The sequence below is a fragment of the Neolamprologus multifasciatus genome, chromosome 16 (assembly GCF_963576455.1).
Source record: "Neolamprologus multifasciatus chromosome 16, fNeoMul1.2, whole genome shotgun sequence".
Taxonomy (NCBI): domain Eukaryota; kingdom Metazoa; phylum Chordata; class Actinopteri; order Cichliformes; family Cichlidae; genus Neolamprologus; species Neolamprologus multifasciatus.
The window spans coordinates 28,692,082-28,713,540 of NC_140454.1; the positions used below are offsets into that span (position 1 = coordinate 28,692,082).

Below are 21,459 nucleotides of genomic sequence, written 5' to 3' on the forward strand. Positions count from 1 at the left end.
GAAGCCTCCCTCCTCTGAGACCCGGAAACGGTGCCAAGCATGACCCGCCTTTGCTGCAGATCAGCAGTTTGCCCTCATCTGGGTTTGTTCTGCACTGAAATCCTCTTACTCCCCGTGCAGGTCTGTGCTCTCGGTGGACAGGTTGATACGAGGGCTGTTGTAGTTCACCCACGTTTCAGCTAAATGTGAAATATTAGCCCACCATGTACGGCACTCGGGATACTGATTCATCTGTAGGATTTGTAAAAGAAAATCCAGATGGTTTTTACCACCACCGGGGTTCTGCAGACAGGCTTATTTGTCTTTGAAAAGCATCCGAAAGCTGCTTTGCCTGACCAATACTGAACCAGAGAGCTCCTCCGTTTACAGTTTTACAGTCTGTTCACAAAAACTGGAGCTCACACGTTTAATGATCCAGGGTTTGTTCCCATCTTATGACACGTGACTAACAGCAGGAGTTTGTAGGAGCTCAGACAACTTACAGACCACTTTAAAACTTCATGTATGATTGTACCAAGATTAGTGGTGTCAAACACGTGGCCCGATGGTGCCATTTTATCATAGTTTGAATGAAGCTTTCCACAAACTGTACTCGTGACCTCCAACCTCTGATCCAGTGTTTGTGGATCATTTGCTGGGTCCCACTCCCTTTCAACATGTAAATTTAAAAAAAAAAAATTTTGTATGTAATTTGTACAGTATTTTTTTTCTTTCTTATTTTCTTTTCTAAATGTACTTGTATATTGTTCACATGTTGAAATAAATTACCAATCAAATTACCAATCAAAGTCTGAAATGGAGCTAAAACCTTTGGCGAAGTGATTCCTATAACTCACGAGATGAATAAATCTGAGTAGGGACTTTGGAGGTCAAAGCACTAAATCTGTGACACTTTATCGCCTCATTTCTGTTTAATAATGAGCCATAAATATGAGACTGTTGTTATTAGGAGCCATCAGAGGGATTTAAGGCAGCTGGAAGAGTGAAAAACTTTAATTATTTATGTCAGTAAGTCGATGTTTGACTCCCGTGATGAATGAGACTGAACACAGGTCAGAAAATATCCACATACTACTAGTACTACTACTACTGTGAGTACTACTAACAATGAGAAGAAGTTGATGAAGCAGAACTTTATTCCAGAGGTGGAAGAGGAGGGAGAGTTGAAGAATACGAAGATGATGAGAAGTTTGTGAAGAAGAAAAAGGAGGAGTAGGAGACTGAGAAGGAGACAAGAGATGACTAGGAAAGGGAGGAGGAGCAGAAGTGGCTGGTGAAGAACTTTGATCCAGAAGAGGAAAAGAAGAATAAGGTGGACAAGAAGAAGGTCAACAAGGAGGAAGCTAAGAAAACTGAGAATCAGAAGGAGGAGAAAGGACGGAGAGATGAACTAAAAGATAAAAAAGGAGGAGGAGGAGAGAACAGAGACTTGAGACGAGAAGAGGAGGGGGAATGAAGATGAGGAGGAGAAACGGGCAAAGTGGAGGAGGAGGCGAATACTTGGAAAAGAAGGAAAGGAAGAAAGAACCAGGAGGAGAAGACTAGGAGAATGTAAATAGAGGAGAAGAAAATGAGGTGATGGAGGAGAGTGAGAAGGTACATGGTTAAAGCTTCTTTACCACGTGGTGCGCAGTGTCTCCGTGCACGCGCCTGTGTGCGTGCGCAAGGAGGATAAAAGCGCGTTGGAGGCGCGCGGGAGGCGTCAGGCTCACCATGCCAGGCTGCCCGCCGCTGCTCCGTGTCCGCACCTCCGAGCCGGCGCGCCTCCGTCTGTCGGACTCCCGCGCGGAGTCTTACTGATCCGCGGACGATGCGGCTCCTCGCGCTCTCCTCTCTGCTCCTGCTGCTCCTCGGCTCAGGTATGGAAGCTGTTCGCTGGTGGGAGACAAACCGGGAGGCTCTCTGCTCCTTTTTCTAATGAGACTGATGTGGATTTACTCACATTAAACCTTTATTACTGTAGGAGGCTCAGTCTGCACGCGCGGACTGTGCGCTCCGGTGCGCATGAAACGATCCAGGTAAGTTTAGGCGGAGGGAGAGAGCAAAGCCAGGGGCCTCTCCAGGTCTGGAAAGGAAGAGAAAAAGACGCATAACAAAATTTTCATCAGAAATAAGCACAGAGGATGTTTTTCAGCTGCACGTGCAGCTCTCATACGGATTTATAACGTGCAAAATGTCTGCACGAGACTTTAAACAGCGATTTTTGAAAATTGAATAACTCATTTAAAAGTATTAAAGTAAAAGTCGCAGTCCTGTTTAATAGAACAAAAGTTTCTGCGTAGAATATGCTTAAAGTACTCAGGATGTACAAAGGTACAGTCGTACATACGTGACATTACTATTGGCTCATTAATGTGTATATCACTTTAATGTTGTAAGTGGACAGGATTTAGTTTTAACTCTAAAACTCAGAATCATATATATTCATATTTAAAACATGCAAATTACTAAATAAATAAACAGTAAATAAAATAAAATAAATGGAGTACAATGTGCAGTACAGTTATGATCAAGTTGTCCAGCGAAGAAGTTGTTAAAGGTACTTTTAGTAAAAACCTTCAACACAAACGTAATGAAAGCCTTTGCCACAAGGTGGCAGCATTTTAAAGATAAGTTACACTTTAGAAAAACGTTAAAACAGAAAATGTTCTTGTAATTTTCTGCCAGAACATTGTTTTTTATTCATGTATTTATTTTTATACACGTCTCCATGAATATTAAATTTTAGTAAATTCAGTGCAAGGTTAAAAAAAAACCCACTACATTTTTTAAAGAGTACACATTGTACTGTTGTAATCTGAATATCTGTGCCTTACAGCACATTCAATAGTTATGTATCAAATTACTTAGCTTTTATTTAAATGCATACTGATTTTATTTTGACTTATTTTGATTTCAAATTAATTTTTACCTTTTTTTTCACATTGCATTTTATTTTATTGAGTTCTACATCTTATTTTGCCAAAAACAGCCTAAAATATGTTTGCTATGTTTAACTTCTCTATCAAGTTTTAACAAATTTGTTTAAATAAAGTGTAGTTAAATAAAATGTATATAGAAAACAAATGTATTTAATAAGTTAAAAAAAATTACACAAAAGAACAGATCACAAATGGGAAACAATAAAACAAAATAGATCAAAAGGGAAAAAAGAAAACACAATTAGATTTTTAAAAAAAAAGTGATTGTGATGAAGTTGTTCATCCCAACCACCATTAAATTCTTCTTAAAAATATTTATGTATTGCTAATTTAAAGAGACAATTTCTGTTTTATGCTACAAAAATAAGGTTATGCTTAAAAATACCCTGAATATTGTCCAGAAGTTTAGTTAAAAGTAACGCTGTGCAGTTTTGACTTTGACTCGCTGCACCACCTTGTGGCTGATAGTGGTATTACTGGAGAGTACAGCCTGGCCTTTTTTCAAAATCATACAAACATCTCTGGAGCACATCATGGACAACACTTTACAGCTGCTGTTTCTTCATATTTTTCTGCTAGTTTCAGTTAATTTTTAAACAAAACACATTTAAACAGACAACATTTAAGCTGTGCTTCAGTGCAGTCCTTCAGTAAACGTGCTGGAGTACACTGTGCTGCACCTCTTGTGCAATCCCCACCAAAAAGCCAGAACATAGTAATCAGTTTTTCTTTTGGAGCTTCATATCTTAGTGGTTTGAAAATAAGAGGAAATGTTTAAATAGCATATTATTATGAATAATATTAGGATGTGTCGTCTATTAGACAGACAGAGGTAGCATAATAACCACTTTACAGGATTAATGATGCATCAAATTTTTTCCAATACACCATACTGAATGTTGATCCAGCAACACCAAGTGCAAACATCAACCTTTGTTTCAAACTGACCTGAATTTCATGTGGAGGTGATGAGAGCTGGATCTACAGTGCACGCTTTCCATGCCTGAAGGCAGCGAGGAGCAAGACCAGGAGCAGGCTCATCATTTTTCCTGCATTCATGGGTTTGTGCACCGTGAATCCATCCCCTGGGGTCAGACTGTCATCGCACAGTTTTACGGTGAAACCCCAGGGTGTCGCACGGAGAAGGAAACCATGTGCACTGTGGAGCCACTTTGAAAACACAGGATTTTAAAAACACAATGTTTGCTCGCCACCTGGACTCTTCCACTTTCAGAAAATGAAAAGTAAGCTTGAGGATCACTGTTCTGACACACTGAAGAAGCACCAGCACCCAGTATAGTTCGAGTAGAAGTACAAGAGGACAGAAAAACACTTGCTGAAAATGATCCAGAGGTGCCCGAGAGGTTGATTCAGAACAGGATAATCTAAATCTGCTCGTACATCGTCGTGTTTTTTATCAAAAACGAGGAGGAGAGGCAGCTTTTCCTTAGGGTTAGTCAGCAACATCAGCAGCCTTTCTAAAATAAAAAGTGCACAATAACTCACCTGGTTTTTAGACTCTTTAAGAAGAAAAGGATCCTTCATCGTTACTACCCCACCTCCATGTCCACAGCACTAAAGGAGACGCGTGCAGCTGCTGCCTGATACAAAAAGTCCTGTAACTCATAATTGACATTCTGAGATTAAAACTGCTGAAGAAGAAAAGACCTAGACTAGTGATGTCGTGGTGGTCTTTCATGCTTTTATTGTGTAGGGACAAATGCATGTGCACTTAAAAATGCAGAGCAAGACTTGTATATGGAAGCATGTGTACCCACGCATTACATACATATGTATTTATACCTGTAAACGTTCACATGCATGGATATTTGCACAATAGCCAAATAAAATAAAAGAGAAGTGAGTACTTTTACATTTCAGAATATTTCTAGTATCAAATCATTCTCTTTAAAGAGGTTGTTTATCTAAACCTGTGCTGCTGCTGCTGCAACATGAATCTCCACTCCAGGAGTGGATTTCGTATCACGGTCCTCTGAACATCCAGTCCAGCCTGTGATCAGGGTTATTAGGATGCCATCTTCGAGCAGGCAGGATCAAAGTGTGGCTGTCCGAGAAGATCCAAGTATAGGAGACACACTTTTATTGAGAAACAGGCAGCGTGGCAAACAGTCCAGATGTGGAACAGGCAACACAGCTGTTATTGCTTTGGGTGTTTTCTAGTTGTTTGATTTTTATGTTTTTTAATTCAGTACGTTTGCTTGTTTCAGTTTAATTTTTAATTGTAAGGAATGCATGTGCTGGAGGCACAATAGAAGGAAAATAGAATAGAGTAGAATAACTTTATTGTCTCATTAATGAGAAAAGGCACAAATCAGTGAATTTATGATAAAAACAAAATAATGGGTGTCAGCCCACATTCATACTTATGCATTTATAAAACTATACAACTATAGAAATACATCCCACCATGTTATTATTCAGTATACTGATTTTTTGGGGGGCACAAATGACCCTTTATACACCTTTTTGATAGCTAGAGGCGTCTTATAACCTCATCCTGAGAGCAGTAATTCAAGATTAAAGGAGGCTGTTCATGGTTATCAACAAAAGACCAGGCTTTTCTTAAGACAGTGTGGTGATACAGATCATCCAATGAAGTTTATTGATGACAGCAGGAACAGGTATTACATTAGAAATACAGCTTAATCACAGCTTGTAGACTCAAAGTATCAAACACATCCATCAAAGTCTGATCATATAAACTCTAAAAAAAATTTTTACTCTATGAAATGAAAGTTTTCCACTACTTGTGACTATTTGTTTTTCAACGTTCATAAATTTTCTTGGTCGTCACTCACAGCTGCTCACAGCAGGTGGCCGTCCCTCCCTGAGCCTGCATCTGCCAGAGCTTTTGTCCTTGTAAAAGGGAGTTTTTCCTTCCCACTGTCGCTAAGTGGTTGCTTAAAAAGGGTTTTCTCTGTGTTATTGTAGCAACTTTAGAATATAAAGCCCCTTGAGGCATCTTTCGTTGTGATTTGGCGCTGTATAAATAAAACTGAGCTGAAACTGAAAATCACCAAAGAGAGGAGATGAAACTGATAGAAAAAGACAAAAACATGAAATTATCCAAAACCATGACTCTTCTTTTTATAGAATTTTTTTTAAATAACCTGTAGTTAAAACACAACATGAGAGGAACCTGAGGAACGAGCAGGGAGATGATCCATGAGTCAGTCAGCCACAGAGACGTGAGGATCTATGTGTAGCCTATACACTTTTCCCATATGTTAATAATCCTGAGGTGTTGTGTTTTAGTGATGGGTAAGACTTGAAAGGTGCTGTGTCTCCAGCGTCTTCTCAGTTATGAAAAATAGATTCAGGTCAGCGTGCTCATGACCTGCACTGGATTTCTGCCGGAAATCTGTTTATCCTTCGCTCCCAGTAAATAAGCCCCCTGAAGGACACTCGGCGTAAACAAGTCAGCTTCAATGTGGAAATGGACAAATATGAGCTATCAAAGGGAGACATGATGAAATGTGCTGCTAAGATAAACGTACCAGCAGCAAGGCAGATAAATAATTGAGCATTATCTGTCACACAGATTTGAAACGGTGCAAGTCAAAGGCAGAATATTTAACAAAGTAAAACTTGACTCCACTTTGAGGTGAAGCTTTCATGATAAGGCTGGAGGAGAAAACAGCGTCGAGGATGTTGTTGGGGTGAGTTATCGTGAACGACGGGATTTCTGTGTGTGTTTCAGGGCTGGCTCTGCAGATCCAGTGTTACCAGTGTGAGATGATGCACGACTGCTCCACGCCAGAGTTCATCGTCAACTGCACCGTGAACGTGCAGGACATGTGCCAGAAGGAGGTCCTGGTGAAGGAGGACGGTAGGTCATGACCTTGATGTAGCGGATTGGATCTGCGTGGTTATGTGGAGCTTTACAGTAAAACTTTAACAGAATCCCAAACTCAAATATATAAACTAAGAATTCAGAGCGCACAACTGTTCCCCGTGTCTCCAGGCAGGATTAGCGTGTTTGTGTTGGTGGGCGCTTAGGCAGTTATATTTCCTCAGCCGGAGGAAATCTTGTAAACAAAAGGCCGTTTTGAAGTGACGCCAAAGAAACAGTTTGTATTTCTGGCATGTTTTAAGGCTCCCCTCTTTATGCAAAGATAGGAGAAAGACAGCTCTGCAGGCGCCACCGCCGTCAGCTGAAATCAAACTGATCTGAGGTCAGCGAGGACAGGGCCCTCGCCACACTACGACTATCATTAGAGGATGAAATACTTAGCTGCGGGGCAGCTTTCATGGATATAAACTGTGCCATTTTCATGTGAGAGGGAGATGTTTTGCATACACAGACAGCTGTGTCCTTTGTGTGAGATCAGACTTTTCTACACCTCATATCCTGCGAATTATAATCCAACAGAGCCTGACAGATAAACCGCCAGATCTGACGCTTCGGACGATATCAGCTCCCTGCAGATACACTGCTAGCAGTGTGCTGGCCTGTAAGTAATTGAGGTCGTGTGAAAGAAAGAAGAGTTTTATGGACTTGGAGGGGAAATAAGGAAAGAGCTGGAGCGAAGTGGAAAAAGGGAAGAGGGAACAGGAAGTGATCAGCACTGGAGTCTAAAAACACAAGAGGGTGAACAGGGCGCTGTAGGCTAGAACAGGTTAAACCAACTCTGAGGTTTCAGTTCTAGAAAAGCTGATCAGAGTTAGCTGAATAAACTCCGAGTATGTTCATCCTGAGTTTATAATGACCACCAATTTAATCCAGTGGACTGACGAGACCAAAGAATCTGAACGATCATGTTTATCTTAACAAAACCGGAGAAAGGAGTCCACTCATCCACTCAGTCATCATTTACCCAGTGGAAACTTCCCTTTATAGACAATCATCATGAAGTAGGACCAAAATGTATTCAGCTGAAGCATCTCAGGGATGAAAATGATGATAAAAAGATGAATAAAGGTGTATTGGGGGGCGATTGTGGGTCAAGAGTTGGTAGTTCATCTTGTAATCGGAAGGTTGCCGGTTTGAGCCCCGGCTCAGACAGTCTTGATCGTTGTGTCCTTGGGCAAGACACTTCACTCGCTGCCTACTGGTGGTGGTCAGAGGGCCCGGTGGCGCCAGTGTCCGGCAGCCTCGCCTCTGTCAGTGTGCCCCAGGGCAGCTGTGGCTACAATGTAGCTTGCCATCACCAGCGTGTGAATGTGTGTGTGACTGAATGTAGTGTAAAGCGCTTTGGAGTCCATAGGGACTAAGTAAAGTGCTATACAAATACAGGCCATTTACCAAGTAACACTGCTGGAAGAAATAACATGATCCTGAGACTTACATGGCACAGATTCAACAAGGTGCTGGAAACATTTCTAAGATTTTGGTCCATGCTGACATGATAACATCACACAGTTACTGCAAATCCATGATGTGACTCTCCTGTTACACCATATTCAAGAAACCAGTTTAAGATGATCTGAGGTGTGTTATCATGCTGGAAGCAGCCGTCAGAAGATGGGAACAGTGTGGTCATGAAGGGATGGACACGGTCAGTAGCAACACTCAAGGAGGCTGTGGTGTTTAAACAATGCTCAGCAGGTGCTAAGAGACAAAGTGTGCTGAGAAAACATCCTCAATCAAAGAAGCTCTTCTGCACACCCTGAATGTAATAAGTAGTTATTTGAGTTGCCGTTGCCTTCCTACCAGCTCAAAACTGGTCATTCTGATCATGTCTACATACCTAAACACGCTGCCATGTGATTGGCTTATTAGAAATTGGTGTGGTGTTAGAAATGAGCAGGTGTCCCTAATAAAGTTTTATGTGAGTGATAGTTTAAAAACAAAAAAAAACCATTATGCAGTGCAGCCACAGTCCATCGTTTATATCCAGCTTGTGGTTTCAGTGTTTGAAGTTCAGTGACGTAGAGACCCACAGTATCTGTGATCTGCGGTTTCAGGTGCTGGTTGGACATGGCGGCTTGGATTCTCTCCCCCTTATTCAACATGTTCTGCAGCTGCTTTCTTTTCAGAGTTGTCCATTTGCATCGCTTTTGTTCGGCTCACATTATTCGGTATAAAGAATGTGCAACCTTGTTATGAAGGTTTCAATGTCATTTAAAAAGCACGCTGACACTCAGCTTTCACCATGTTCAGTAGGGGCTATTCAGACTTGAAGTTAGCAGGAACGCACAGAAAATCCCACAAAAACCCCGCAGTGTTTACATGCCTATCTGCTGGTGAGAGCGCGGGCACTAAAGGTCGCTCTCCCTGAGGTGTCCTTCATTTTAATAACCAGTGGAAATTGGAGGCGTGCATGCGGGCGGGTGGTGTTGTTACTCCCTCTCTCTCTCTCTCTACAGCTGATGAGCAAACTCAATAAGTTCCTGTCTTTGGAAATGTGGATCCCAATTCAAAGGGCGAGCTCGCTGCACTGTGGTGTCGACAGTTCTTTAATAAGAAAATTTCTGCATGAATGCTCGTGTACGTCCCGGCTTTTATCTCGCAGTGTTATCATTAATGCTGCTCTGCGAGTACAAGGAGGGCTCGGGAATCCGGCTGACCGCACCTTATCGCTGTTTGCAGTGCAATAGATGGATTCACAATAGCACCGGCACCTCCGAGCGACGTGTACGAGTGATAAGAATGAAAATTTGTGCAGCTGTATGATTCTTACACGGTACACTTGCTGTGAGATTTCCGCCACAAGTGTGCGACTTTGCATGCTCCTCAGTGCAGATGTAGGAGCACATCCTCGGCTGGGGCTTGAAGATCAGTGCTTCTGTATCTGGAGGGCGTTAAACAATCATCTGCTTTCTTAAAGGCAGATTAGAAAGGAAGGAAATTTTCAGGCCTGAAGAACAATTTTACACCCACTCCAGAGGCACAGTCTGGAGCCAAACCAACCAGCATTCATTGTGATGGCAATGATCATAGATTCTGAAAAATGCTCCAGGTTAATGTTTGACCTGGAGCTAATAGAAACACGCATCAATGTTTAAACTGCTTTCTGATAATTCATTGGACGAAACTTGAAAAAGTGCATTCTGGGTAAACTTTTAGGGCTCATTTTGCCATGTGAGATATCAGCTGCTCCTTTGTGCCTACATTTAGATACCATACTTGTGTTTGTCTGACAGGCTCACTCCATTATATTCCAGTAATTTATCTCATTTTTAACTCTCACCTGATGCCTGCCTTTTGTTTTCCATCATAAACCAATGAAAAGATCCAAGCTAGTTCATAAAAAGGGAAGGACCCCCCACCCGATGAACAGCCCTAAACTATCCCTGTTAAAGCACCAGCAGTGAACAAAACCACATGCAGAGCAAACATCTTTTCCTATGATGGCAGTTTTTTCTGCTGGGCAGCATGAAACAAGCTCTGCTTCCTGTCTTCTATTACTATAATCATCTTTCTCCTTTGATTATGTCTTGAGAAAAGATAAAAGGCTGTGCTTTTAGCTTGGAGATGGATGTTTATCGCCTGTGTATTTAAAAAAGGAGATGATTGTCATGCTCCAGTGGGCCACCTTTCATTTCAGAGCTTTCGCCTTTAATGGAGGGGAGTCGATTTACTGTAATAAATGATATGAAAGTGGTCACCCTGCAACTCCTCAGAGGCAGTCTCAAAGAGACGGTAGATTAGTGTAATGGCACACAAACTCATACCAAAGAAAGTTTGGCATTAAAGTATTTTTGCTGGTGATAGTGATAAAGCAGCCCAAACTGGTACGTTGACTGACAGCAGCAGTCAGGAGCACCCAGTCTTCTTGGAGTTCCTGGGTGTTGTGCTAGAGGGTGCTTCATCTGCAACTCCATTGTCGCGCTGGATAACTTCAATGCAATGACAGCGAGACCTGGAGGAACGTGAGTGGGAGATCTTCAATTTCCACCTTCAAGCAGAACTCCAACAGCATTCTGAGGAAGGCTTGAGACACTGATTCCAAATGGAGCGTCTCATTAATCCCACTGGCACTCCTTCCATAGAGGAAGCAGGGGACAAGGGTGTGTCACCCATCATTTTGCAGCAAGGTCTGGTGAGACTGCCATTCAGACTTGGACTTGCTGGTGTCCAACTCTGAGAAATCTGGAAGAAGACGATTTTTTTTTAGTAAGGGGAGAATAATTTTTAGCCAAAGTATGAAAAAGGTTCATCTAAATTATCTCAAATTTGGCACTGCAGTTACTCAGGTAATCAGCAACACTTTTGCCAAATTTGAAGCTGACTGTATCAATGAATGGATGTTTTGCTTTAAAATATTAATTACACCTTTCAGTAACTATTCAGTTGATTTGCCATTATTTGAGGTTCAGAAAAAGGATTGATTTCTGGCTATCTTGAAAAATAATAAAACATTCCTGTATCACGACTATTAAAAGGTACCCAGTGACTTTTTTCTTTGTAAGTTAATCCAGCTGTAGTGATCAAGACAAGAAAAACAGCAAGCTTTTACTAAGGTAACAAATGAAAACGTGCAGTTCAGCTGGGCAACATTATTGCTTAAAACTGTCTTCAAAAACATGTTTAACAGCCCATAGATGATGATCACTGCTGCGCGCTTTAGTCTTGCCGTCACACTAAACATGTAAAACCTTCACAGAGGCAGCAGACTAAATGAAGCAGCGATGGCAAGACGAATAAGCGCAATTATTCCCCCTCGGATTCCTCTGAAAATCAAACGAGAGTGGCTGATGTGTGGCAGTGCGGCACGTTAGGCAGCTGATGAAGGCAGATAACTAACACGTCACCGGCTGAGCACAAAATCATCTTGTTTTTTTTGTTGTTGTTGTGAAGGTTCGATTTTGCCACCTGAAGCTGCGGTGTCTCATCTCTGAACAGGTTTTTGAGGCGTATTTCTTGTTTTATGTGCACAGGTTCAAAAGTAACCACCAAAAAAGAAATTTACTGACAGTATTTGAGTCTGAGCAATTCCTGGATTTCCTGTTTTTGTTCTTTGAAAGAGATACAATTCTGTCCAAAAGTCAAAAGTTTCTTAGGAGAATCACTTTCAGATACTGTTGATTGTAGAAAGGCCTAAAGACCTATCTACAATCTTTCTTTTGTCCTCCACTTGTTCAGCTTTCTCAGATTTTTTAAGGACACAGCACACCATGACAATATGTGCCACATTTTTGGGTAATAAGTCTTTGTAAATCCTCTTCATTTTGCAAATATACTATTTTGTGTCTGTCAAACTCTATTATCTTAGGCATTTTTCACAGATTCAACTAAAGAAACTGGAACAAGTAATATGTTTTTGCAACAGTAGCAAAATCCCTAAAGATACAATTTAAAATACAAACACAACACTGGTTCATCCCTTTAGTTAAATACCTTTTTTATGCTTCAATGATTCAGAGGTAATCACTCGCGCATCTGCCCCAACAAATACCACTCACACAAATTAAACATGAAAACACAAGATCTTAAAAAGTAAACTGAATCAAGCAAACTCAAAACTAAACTGACATCAAAATGAAATAAAAGTTATTTAATTAATGGAAAAATGTAAAAGTATTATAACCCTAGAGCCCTGATGACTCAGAGCTGTAACACCAGACTAATTCCTGTCAATGGGCCGGTTCAGATTATGTAACGACGGCTGATGACCCCAACCCAGCCACCGCTCATCTCGACAAAGAGACCGCAGAGCATCACGGAGCAAGATGGAGACAATGGCGGCTTCACCCGTGTCTGCCTGATTTCACTGCTTATCTAAATTAGCTTCGGCTATTCAGAAAAGTTAATTTACTGTATCAGAGAAAATGAAATGAGACTGTGGTTACTCTCGGAAGTTTACATTCATTCTGTTAAATCGAGGGAGCGAGGCTGCTGAAGTTTGTCAGGGTGAGGTTTTGTGAACCAGTATTTAAAGGACTTTAAAATGTATTATTATTTCTAAAAAGAAAAATTACAGGTCATACATTTTTGCACACTGTGTGGTTACTTGTGTAGCTCGTGAATTTGGATGTTTCATCACAGAGCAAACTGAGCAGGCTGCAGTGATCCTGAATGGCAAGCAGCATTTGACCACATGCGATGTGGAATTCTTTAACAGCAGGGAATGAACACCGAGCAGCACAATGTGTGTGATGCCGGTGCCTGGAGAAAACAAAAAAGCATTTGCATCTGTATTGTGACTGAGCCTACTCTTTCAGCCATATTGACATTCATTGTCCGCTTCATGTAGTCAAACGTGTGAGGCTGTGTATATATAACTTTGGACACAGCCAGTCGAGCTCGTTCATGACATTTGAACTTTACATTTTGAAGCCTCAGGACTTGTTAATGGTCAGTGTGCTGGTTGTTGTTGGGTAACAACTGTGTGTCAGCCAGCCAAGTAGTAAAAATGGGACACTAACTTCTTTGTAACAAGGAAAAATCAGTGGTTCCATTGAATATTATTTAGTAAAAAAAAAATTTTGCTGTTGATGAGAAACTGGTCATCCAGAGGTTGAGCATGTGAAAGAAAAGCAGTTGCACATCTTGCTTCGCCGGAGGCAACTTATCTCCAGAGCATCGCAGACCGACTTAGCCTTCTGCTATTACTCATAGACAGGTTGCCAGACAACTGCAGACAACTGGAATCAGTGTGTGAGTGGTTGCAAACTAATATAATGACGAACAGTACTTGTAGCAGCTGTCTGTGTTGGTGACATTTTCAATAGGGGACTCAACACCAATCGGTTAGTATCTAATACACTCAAATATAAAAGGCTGCTGAGTGCCTCATTCTGCAGTTTAATCATCAACCTGTGGAGGAACTTCTGAATTTCAAGTCTGTGGTTTGACTCTAAATGTAATTAGTTATTAGACTGAACTGAATTTCTGTTTACTCAAAGTATGCAGATACTACCGCAGTTCAGCAAGGTACAGAATCACAGCACAGGATTATCACAAACAGACTGCATGTACCTGCCAACCTGATTCAATAGCAGACTGATTCCATCTTACTCCTGTTTTGCTGTCTTGAGACAAAAGATGCTTTGAAGATAGCAGCTAACCGCTCTGGTCCCACATCTTTGTTCGTATGGCGTTGCTAGCAAATTGCTGCCGTTGCGCATATATTAAATGGAGGACGATGACTTTGTTGTGCCAGACAGGACCTCAAACTATCACTCGTGTTTTTCCCTGAGCCTGGTTCTACCAGAGGTTTCTTCCTGTTAAAAGGGAGTTTTTCCTTCCCACTGTCACCAAGTGCTTGCTCAGATGGGGTGGTCTGATTGTTGGGGTTTTCTCTTATTGCAGGGTCTCTGCTTTACAATACAAAGCGCCTTGAGCCAACTACTGTTGTGATTCAGTGCTATATAAATAAAACTAAATTGAATTAGTGATAAGCTAAGCAACAGACTAACTTACATCCACCTGTTATATACAGTAAATGAGATGATTTTCATAGGTTGTTTTAAGGTGTATTTATCAGTGCATGGAAAAGTGCTTAGACATAGATAAAAGCACTATGGAAGTACTAGATCCACTTGTAATCCACTGTATATGGAGGTTGTAAGTCATACAAAATGCTCACGTTCTCTAGACTTCATCTTCTTCTACTAGACTTCTGCACACCTTTGAATTTGGCAACTACTTGATTCTACATCCTTCACCAAAAATACCTGCTGTGAAATTTCACCGTCCCCGCTGACCATTTATCTCGATGACATCTTTACTTCAGCTCGTATAACATCTGCTATCTCATTTCACTGCCTCGTCTGGTTTGATTTAAATGGACAATAAACTCCATAGAGCAGACTCGCATCACTCTGTCTCCAATAAGGAATTGTTATTTTGCACATGTCAAGGTCACTGGCAAAAAAACCCAAAACAAAAGCATTAGCGTTGATCTTGTTCTGTGCTTCTTTAAAGTGTCAGTGAATCGCTCGTTTTTTTGGTTAAAAAGTCATTTAGAGGAGTAGCTGAAGGGTTTCCAGACACTTATTGGATGGCTTGGTCCTCCCTGTGCAGCCAAGCATGCTTATTCTCATTAGACTCCTTCTCTCTTCATCCTTTCACCCTTTTTGCCATAAATTAACTCAACAGCATAATTTAGATTGAAGTGCTGAATCTTTGGATCCCCACGCACAAATTAAACGAAATCCCACCCAGGCGCTTCAGATGTGATGAGTGTTTACCTGATGTGCCGTGTGAGCTTCATTATGCTGATATCTGCTCCTGAAATGTGGCACATCAATGCATATATTCTCCACGCTTAAAGCTATTACATACAGAGTGTAATCAATACTCAATACTCAATTACAGAGCATGATGTCTATAAAGGATTTGTTCAGAATTTCAACTAGAAGAGCCCCCCTGACTGTGTGTGAGCTCAAGGTAATCGATAAAACATTATATTATATATATTATATATTAGTTATAGGTTAGTGGGCAGTTTTGCAATTAAACAAGAAACCTCTGTGATCTATAATAGACTCTGACTGCTGCTCTTCAACCTTTTTATTCATTAACATGTTTAAAAAATAAGGAACATAAAAAAATTTGGTGCACAGCTGCATTGCTGCACTGAATCAGCTCATCAACAGCAACTTGTTATCTCACAGTACAATCCAGGGATATCTTATAGCTACAATTTAAATGTATAACATGCTAGCAGATCTCTCACTCTCTTGATTTCTGAGGGAAACTTCTATTTATAAATAATTACAGACTGCTAACATGTTGCTGTCATTTTGAATGAATCTTTGTCAATGAGCACAATTTGCTGACTCAATACAACTCAACTGGCTGCCAGATGGTTGTTTTCCTGTCATAATCCTATTGAACACAAAGGTTGCTCAGTGCAAATGTATTAGTTAAATGTAAATTTCTAACTATGTAGGCAGCAACATGTGACTGTCACCGGTTTATCACAGTTAATTGCTGTATTATTACAAATAAATTGAATGTAATCGCCAACTTGACCCAATGTGATCTGTTAGCCAACTGATCATCTTATGGCACCGTTTATGGCAGATTTCCTTGACAGTATTCATGTGCTTGACAAAAAAAAAAAATTTGTAGCCAAAAAATAAATAAGTGAGATAACTTCTGCAACTGCAACTGCCCAGTGACGTTGTCTCAGCATTCAGTTAGCATTAGCCAAGAAGCTAGATAACGTAATTAAAAAATCGCTAGCAAATTAATATGAGTGACCTAGATTGGGCTAAAAGCAAATCTAAATGATGACATATTTATCATATTCTTAAATTAAATAAAGAAAATATTTTCCATTTTTTCCATAAGATAGTGTTGGTAATTACAACATTTTCCCCAACATTTTAAAGCTATGATTTCATAACAACATGATTGGTCAGTAGCAATGTCATGGACCTTAACTCAACCTAAAAGTGTTTTGTTCTCTATGGGACATTTTACCATAGACTACAATAAGATCAGATGTTTTTTTGCACATGTATCATCCACTTTCACATTGGCTGCACAAGATCTGCTCTTCCTCCTGAGCTGCAGCCACCCCATTTTTTTATTTTGAATTTCCATTTATCACGCTTTATAAATGCTGATACTGATATATCAGCAAATAGCTAATATTGGCTGATTACACTGTCTCACTGATAAATCAGCTTTACAAAATGGCTTTCCTTAAATGGGGTTTCTAGCTGTCCTCATTGAACATGTCTAAAAATAAAGCCAAACTTTATGCACCATGAATCTATTAAATTTTGTTAGGCCATTAAGCCTGATGTATGTACTATAACACGGGTGGGGGCCCAGATTACAAAATAACAGTGACAAAGAAAATAAAGCAGCAAGAATCGCCCCATCAACATCAAGATACTTAATGTGAGTGACGGATCGTCTTTATTGAACTTTAAATGAGAAAGTTAAAAAGCTCCAGAGACGAGAAAAAAATCAGTCAAAATCTGACAGGGTGTGAAAAAATAATAAAACCTGAGGCCCGATTAATGAAAAACTGTGAGTGACATGTACAAAAAAAAAAGTTGAACCAATGATTGCCCACAGAGGGTGGTGACTGGTCTGGAGTTTAAATAAAGCTTCTAGATGAAGGCATGAATGAAGATGAAGGAGCTGAAGAGGAGTTGAGGCAAGCACACCAATAAAAAAACCTGTGACTGAAATGAGAAAAACCATCACATTTGTTTTCTTTGTCAGTAATATCCCACTTTTATTAATGCTCATTTTCCCCTGACTGAACATGTTACCCACTGTTTCCATCTTCAAATTACTGCTCAAAATATTAAAATAAAAAAAAAGACATATTGACTCTGTTCCTGGGGTCCAAGCATCAAAAAATGACTCATCTTTCTAACATGCTGCTGTTCCTTGTCCGTTAGCTTATTTATTTTTAGGCAGATACACGCTCCCAAAACTACTCAGTCATCATTCTTGGCCTTGCCAGGTTTTTATCAGCACTATTCATATTTGGCATGGCTTGAAGCTGCATTTTAAAATAGCATTAGAAACATACTAGACCAGGCATGATGCTAGGAGCTTAAAGCGGGGGGGAGGGGGGGGGGGTTGTGTATAAAGTTGCAGTGCTCTTGAAGTGTTTCTGAGGTTACAAACAGTTTTTTTTTTTAATTTTTAAACAAAACATTTTCTGAGTTTGTTTTAAAAAATATATCCGTCCACATCCAAGTGTTGTCAAGACCATCTTAAAGCAGCAGGTGGCGATATAACACCAACCGTGAAGAAATGTTGACCATTCAAAAGTCCTTGTCCACACTTTAACACTGAATCCAAGTTTTCCAAACTCTTCACTCTGGCAGAAGTTTTCCAAAAGGTCAGTTTTCAGGGATCCAAAACATCAAAAACAAACAGCCAAACGCATAATAAAAGCTATATTTACCAAAATAGTCGTGTACATGTAGACGCATCCTGACATTAAGAATTCCAAACCCAAGTTATAAAGACAGCTTTGAAGATTATCCTGAACTCACCATGTCCAGTAGTTCAGAAAAAATCTATGCCTTTAACCTGTCATATTAAATGTCATTGCTCCGTTTTGCATAACTATTTTTAAATCCCTGTAGAACCAGAACCGAGTAAGCTAGCGCAATAATTTTTTTGCATATGAAACCAGAGGAGTTGTACTTACATCTTATGCCATCAGCTTGTCCTAGGTCACGGTTTCCTTCCACATAAAGCTTTGCAAAAATTGCATAAAAAGCGCTTGCAGGAACAAAAACATAATCCAGAAACAAGCTTTGCCGATCCGATCAGCTGTTCGTAACACTTCCCACATTGACAAAGACGTCACCGCGAACTATCGCATGTCCGCCATTTCCTGACCGAAACCGGAAGTGACATCATTTTCACGGAAAATGTAGTTTTTTACTTGTAGGTCTTAAAAGCCTATACTGGTGTTTTTATAAGTCATGTTTGACTTTATGCTTTTCTGAATAGTTTCTGGCATGCTTAGAACTCGAATTGCACTGCTGGAAATAGTTTATTTTGATGCACATGCTGTTTTCCTTGCATATTTGCATTATAGGATTGTTTTTTGTTTTTCCTGCAGTATATAAAAATTGCTGTATCTCCAAAATAAAACTATGAAGACACTCAAAATAAATTTCCTGTTGTTGTAAACTATTTTTTTGCAATTTTTTTGTATTTAAAGTTTTGAGGGATAAACCTCTTAAATTTCTCCAAGTAGAAGTATATGTAAAAAAAAAAAAACGATTTTCAATTTTTTGTAGTTTATTGCACTTTTTTGCAATTCATGTAGTTACTATGGACTTAATGCATACATATTATTAAAATATGGGCTATAACAGTTGTATTGATGTATAGCAACTTGAAATGCTGCCAAAAATGGCACTACAGCATGTAAAAGAATCTGTTTTTCTCTGGCGGACTTGGTTCTATGGTAGGTCTTAAAGGGTTAAGGGACACAGTACATGTATTGATTTCTTTGGTCAACAATTTGAGATCCCAGTTGTAATAGTCATTGCACCTTACTGGATTCACACCTTAGCTGTAGAACTAAATCCTCACGCTGACGATTTATAATCAAACTGGTAATTTGTTAGCCAAAATATGTGAATGATTAACAACACCCACAAAATATTTAGCAGTACTTGCAGAAGGGTTCCCGATGTCCAGTGTATAAAAAATTGAAGGATGCACAATTTAAATGAGCAAATCCAGACGCTTTTCTTTCCAAGATCCTTTAGACGATGTCCTGATCGTTGTCAAAAATGTCTTCAGCTTTATTGGAATCTATTGAATTGTGTGTTAAACCAATGGTCCCAACCCCCGGGCCACGGACCGGGAGTCGTTTGGTACGGGGCTGCAAGCGTTGAGGCTCGGGTGTGTAATTCATGGTTTTCAGGGTTTTTATCGTTAACTCGGTTTCCCTGGGTCTTTTTCCGTGTTGTAGTTGTGTGTCTTATTTTGAAAGAAATATTTACGCGTTACCATAAGATTTTAGCGTATTTTAGCGACACCTTAAAGGCCGGTGTGTGAAACTAATTGTCTGACATTAAACCGGTCCATGGCGGAAAAAAGGTTGGGGACTGCTGTGTTAAACTATATGTCTGTGATATTTAAGGACTTTATCATTCTTCCTTCCATATTTGGTGGTGGCTCCAATAAAATTAAAATTTTGGTGGCCATTAAGTTGCGTACTGGACATATGTTGTGACCATGTACAAATACAAATGGAGAATGTGACATTTCATTCTCATGATGATGATGAGATAAATATAACATATACAAATATTAAAAGGTCTGGGATCTATGAAATAATAATAGTTAGTTATTGCTATTTGGGAATGTTCATGTAGAGATTGTCAGTTTTCCATTTCCCTTGTCGCAGTGTTATTCCAGGTTTGTTATTCCTGGTTTTTAACACTCCAGCAGCTAAAATTCAAAATGTAAACACGGCTTCAGTCAGATTTTAATCTGCAGGCTTTGTGAGAAGATGAGACCTTTCCCTCCAGAGCTCTATAACATTTCACACTGTGTTTCCCCTGGATTATTCTGCACCTTCTGGGACCTCCACTGATATTTGCAGTGTATAAAACATGGAAGGATGCACAATTTAAATGAGCGTACAGATCTTTGGTTGTTACTACACCTGCATCAGTTTCACTTGGGTGGAGAGAGGAGTGAAATATTACAGGGGTTACTGGAAGTTCATGTTCTGATTTCTAAATTTATTTAAAAGAAAATGTCACTAAAATGTTAAAGCCTCCCCCAAGTAATCTCACAAACACCTCTGACTTGTTCTGGATAAATAAATAACGTGTCCGTGTATAAAGCGAAAAAATTACCCTCTTTTATTCCCCTTGGCTTTTATTGCAATGTGGATTGTTTTGTTTTTATAACTACATATAAAACTGTGCCTGAAATGCTTTTCAGAAGAACTTTAAACGTCAAATGCAGTCACTTGAAATGTATGAAATGTAAATATAGTTTTAAAGATATTTTATTATATTGGATGTATTTATTGCGAACTGGACACTGCCTCAAGGTCGAAAACATTCTCTCATAAAGTGCTCCTTCACAAAACAAATGAACAAGCTTGGATGAAACTCTTTACAGTCTAACACAATACAATCTAATAATTCAATGTGCTTCATTAATTTTGATTGTTAAATGTATTTAATGCTTTCACTGTCAGTATGTGAACATATTGTACAACACGTTCTCTTAGAGCAGGTCGTGAGATAGTCACTGTTGATTTGTGTTTCTTCTATTTTATCTTTTTGTGTGTTCGTGGATGCGATTTTTTAACTGTGCAAAGTTTTTATCTTTCAAAGCACAAAAATTAAAAATTTATACCCATGAGGGGTTGGTGGTGGAGCAAATAATTTTTTAAATTATCACTAAAAACTACTTTGGGGGATGTACGCACACAAAACAACTTGGATTTGGAAATTTTGAAAAAAAAAGTCTGCTTTGCTAGATTTGGAAAACGATTGTAGTAGTAGTTGCCACTTCTTTAAACTTCTGTTTTAGGGCTGCAAGAGTGATGTATCCCCTGTAGCGACTTGTCAACATACTTCATGAGGCATGAATAAATAATTATGATTATTATAATAAATTAGACTCAGATGTGATACCATGACAGAAACCGAAATTTCTGTCTAAATGAATGCAAAGATATTAATTTCTTTTTCGCTATTTAATGTTTTGCTGGGCTGTACTGTTACATAACTTAAAATGACAAATGACAAATTTTCCGCTAACATTGAAAGGATGAGGGTTTTTTTGTCCAGTGCCAACATTACTTTTACTTAGTTTTTGCCTACTCTCTTAGTTTAGCTTAGAAATGGAATCTACTAATCACCAACATTAAAAGCTATCTTCAAGCTCAACAGACGGCAACACAAACTGCACATAATGATTAATACTATGAATAATGTTGGTTGTGTTAACATCAAAAAGAAAGTTTTGTCAAACGAAGCTCGACTGACCAAATGCCAATTAGACCATCAGGAAAAAACTATATTCAGCAGAGCCTGTTCTTTAAAACTCTTTTCTGTGGTTTGGTTTTCATGATCCAACCAACTACAATCTGTCTTTTCTGGCTGGCTAACATTTTCCTCAGACAAACTGTAAGACAGACACATAAGCTGTCACACTTGG

General features: G+C 39.5%; 2 protein-coding genes across 2 annotated transcripts in view; one reads left to right on the forward strand and one right to left on the reverse strand.

Annotated features, from left to right (window-relative positions):
* fkbp7 (FKBP prolyl isomerase 7) overlaps nt 1–21,459 on the reverse strand; it is a 194,456-nt gene that overhangs the window by 75,186 nt on the left and 97,811 nt on the right. The window lies entirely within an intron of this gene.
* Nucleotides 810–21,459, forward strand: part of LOC146501004 (ly6/PLAUR domain-containing protein 1-like) — a 28,901-nt gene continuing 8,251 nt past the window's right edge. Inside the window, exons 1-2 of the mRNA XM_085136742.1 lie at nt 810–1,859; nt 6,643–6,771. Of these exons, the coding sequence (XP_084992868.1) occupies nt 1,811–1,859; nt 6,643–6,771 (178 nt within the window). The 5' untranslated portion in view covers nt 810–1,810. The remainder of the gene's footprint in view (nt 1,860–6,642; nt 6,772–21,459) is intronic.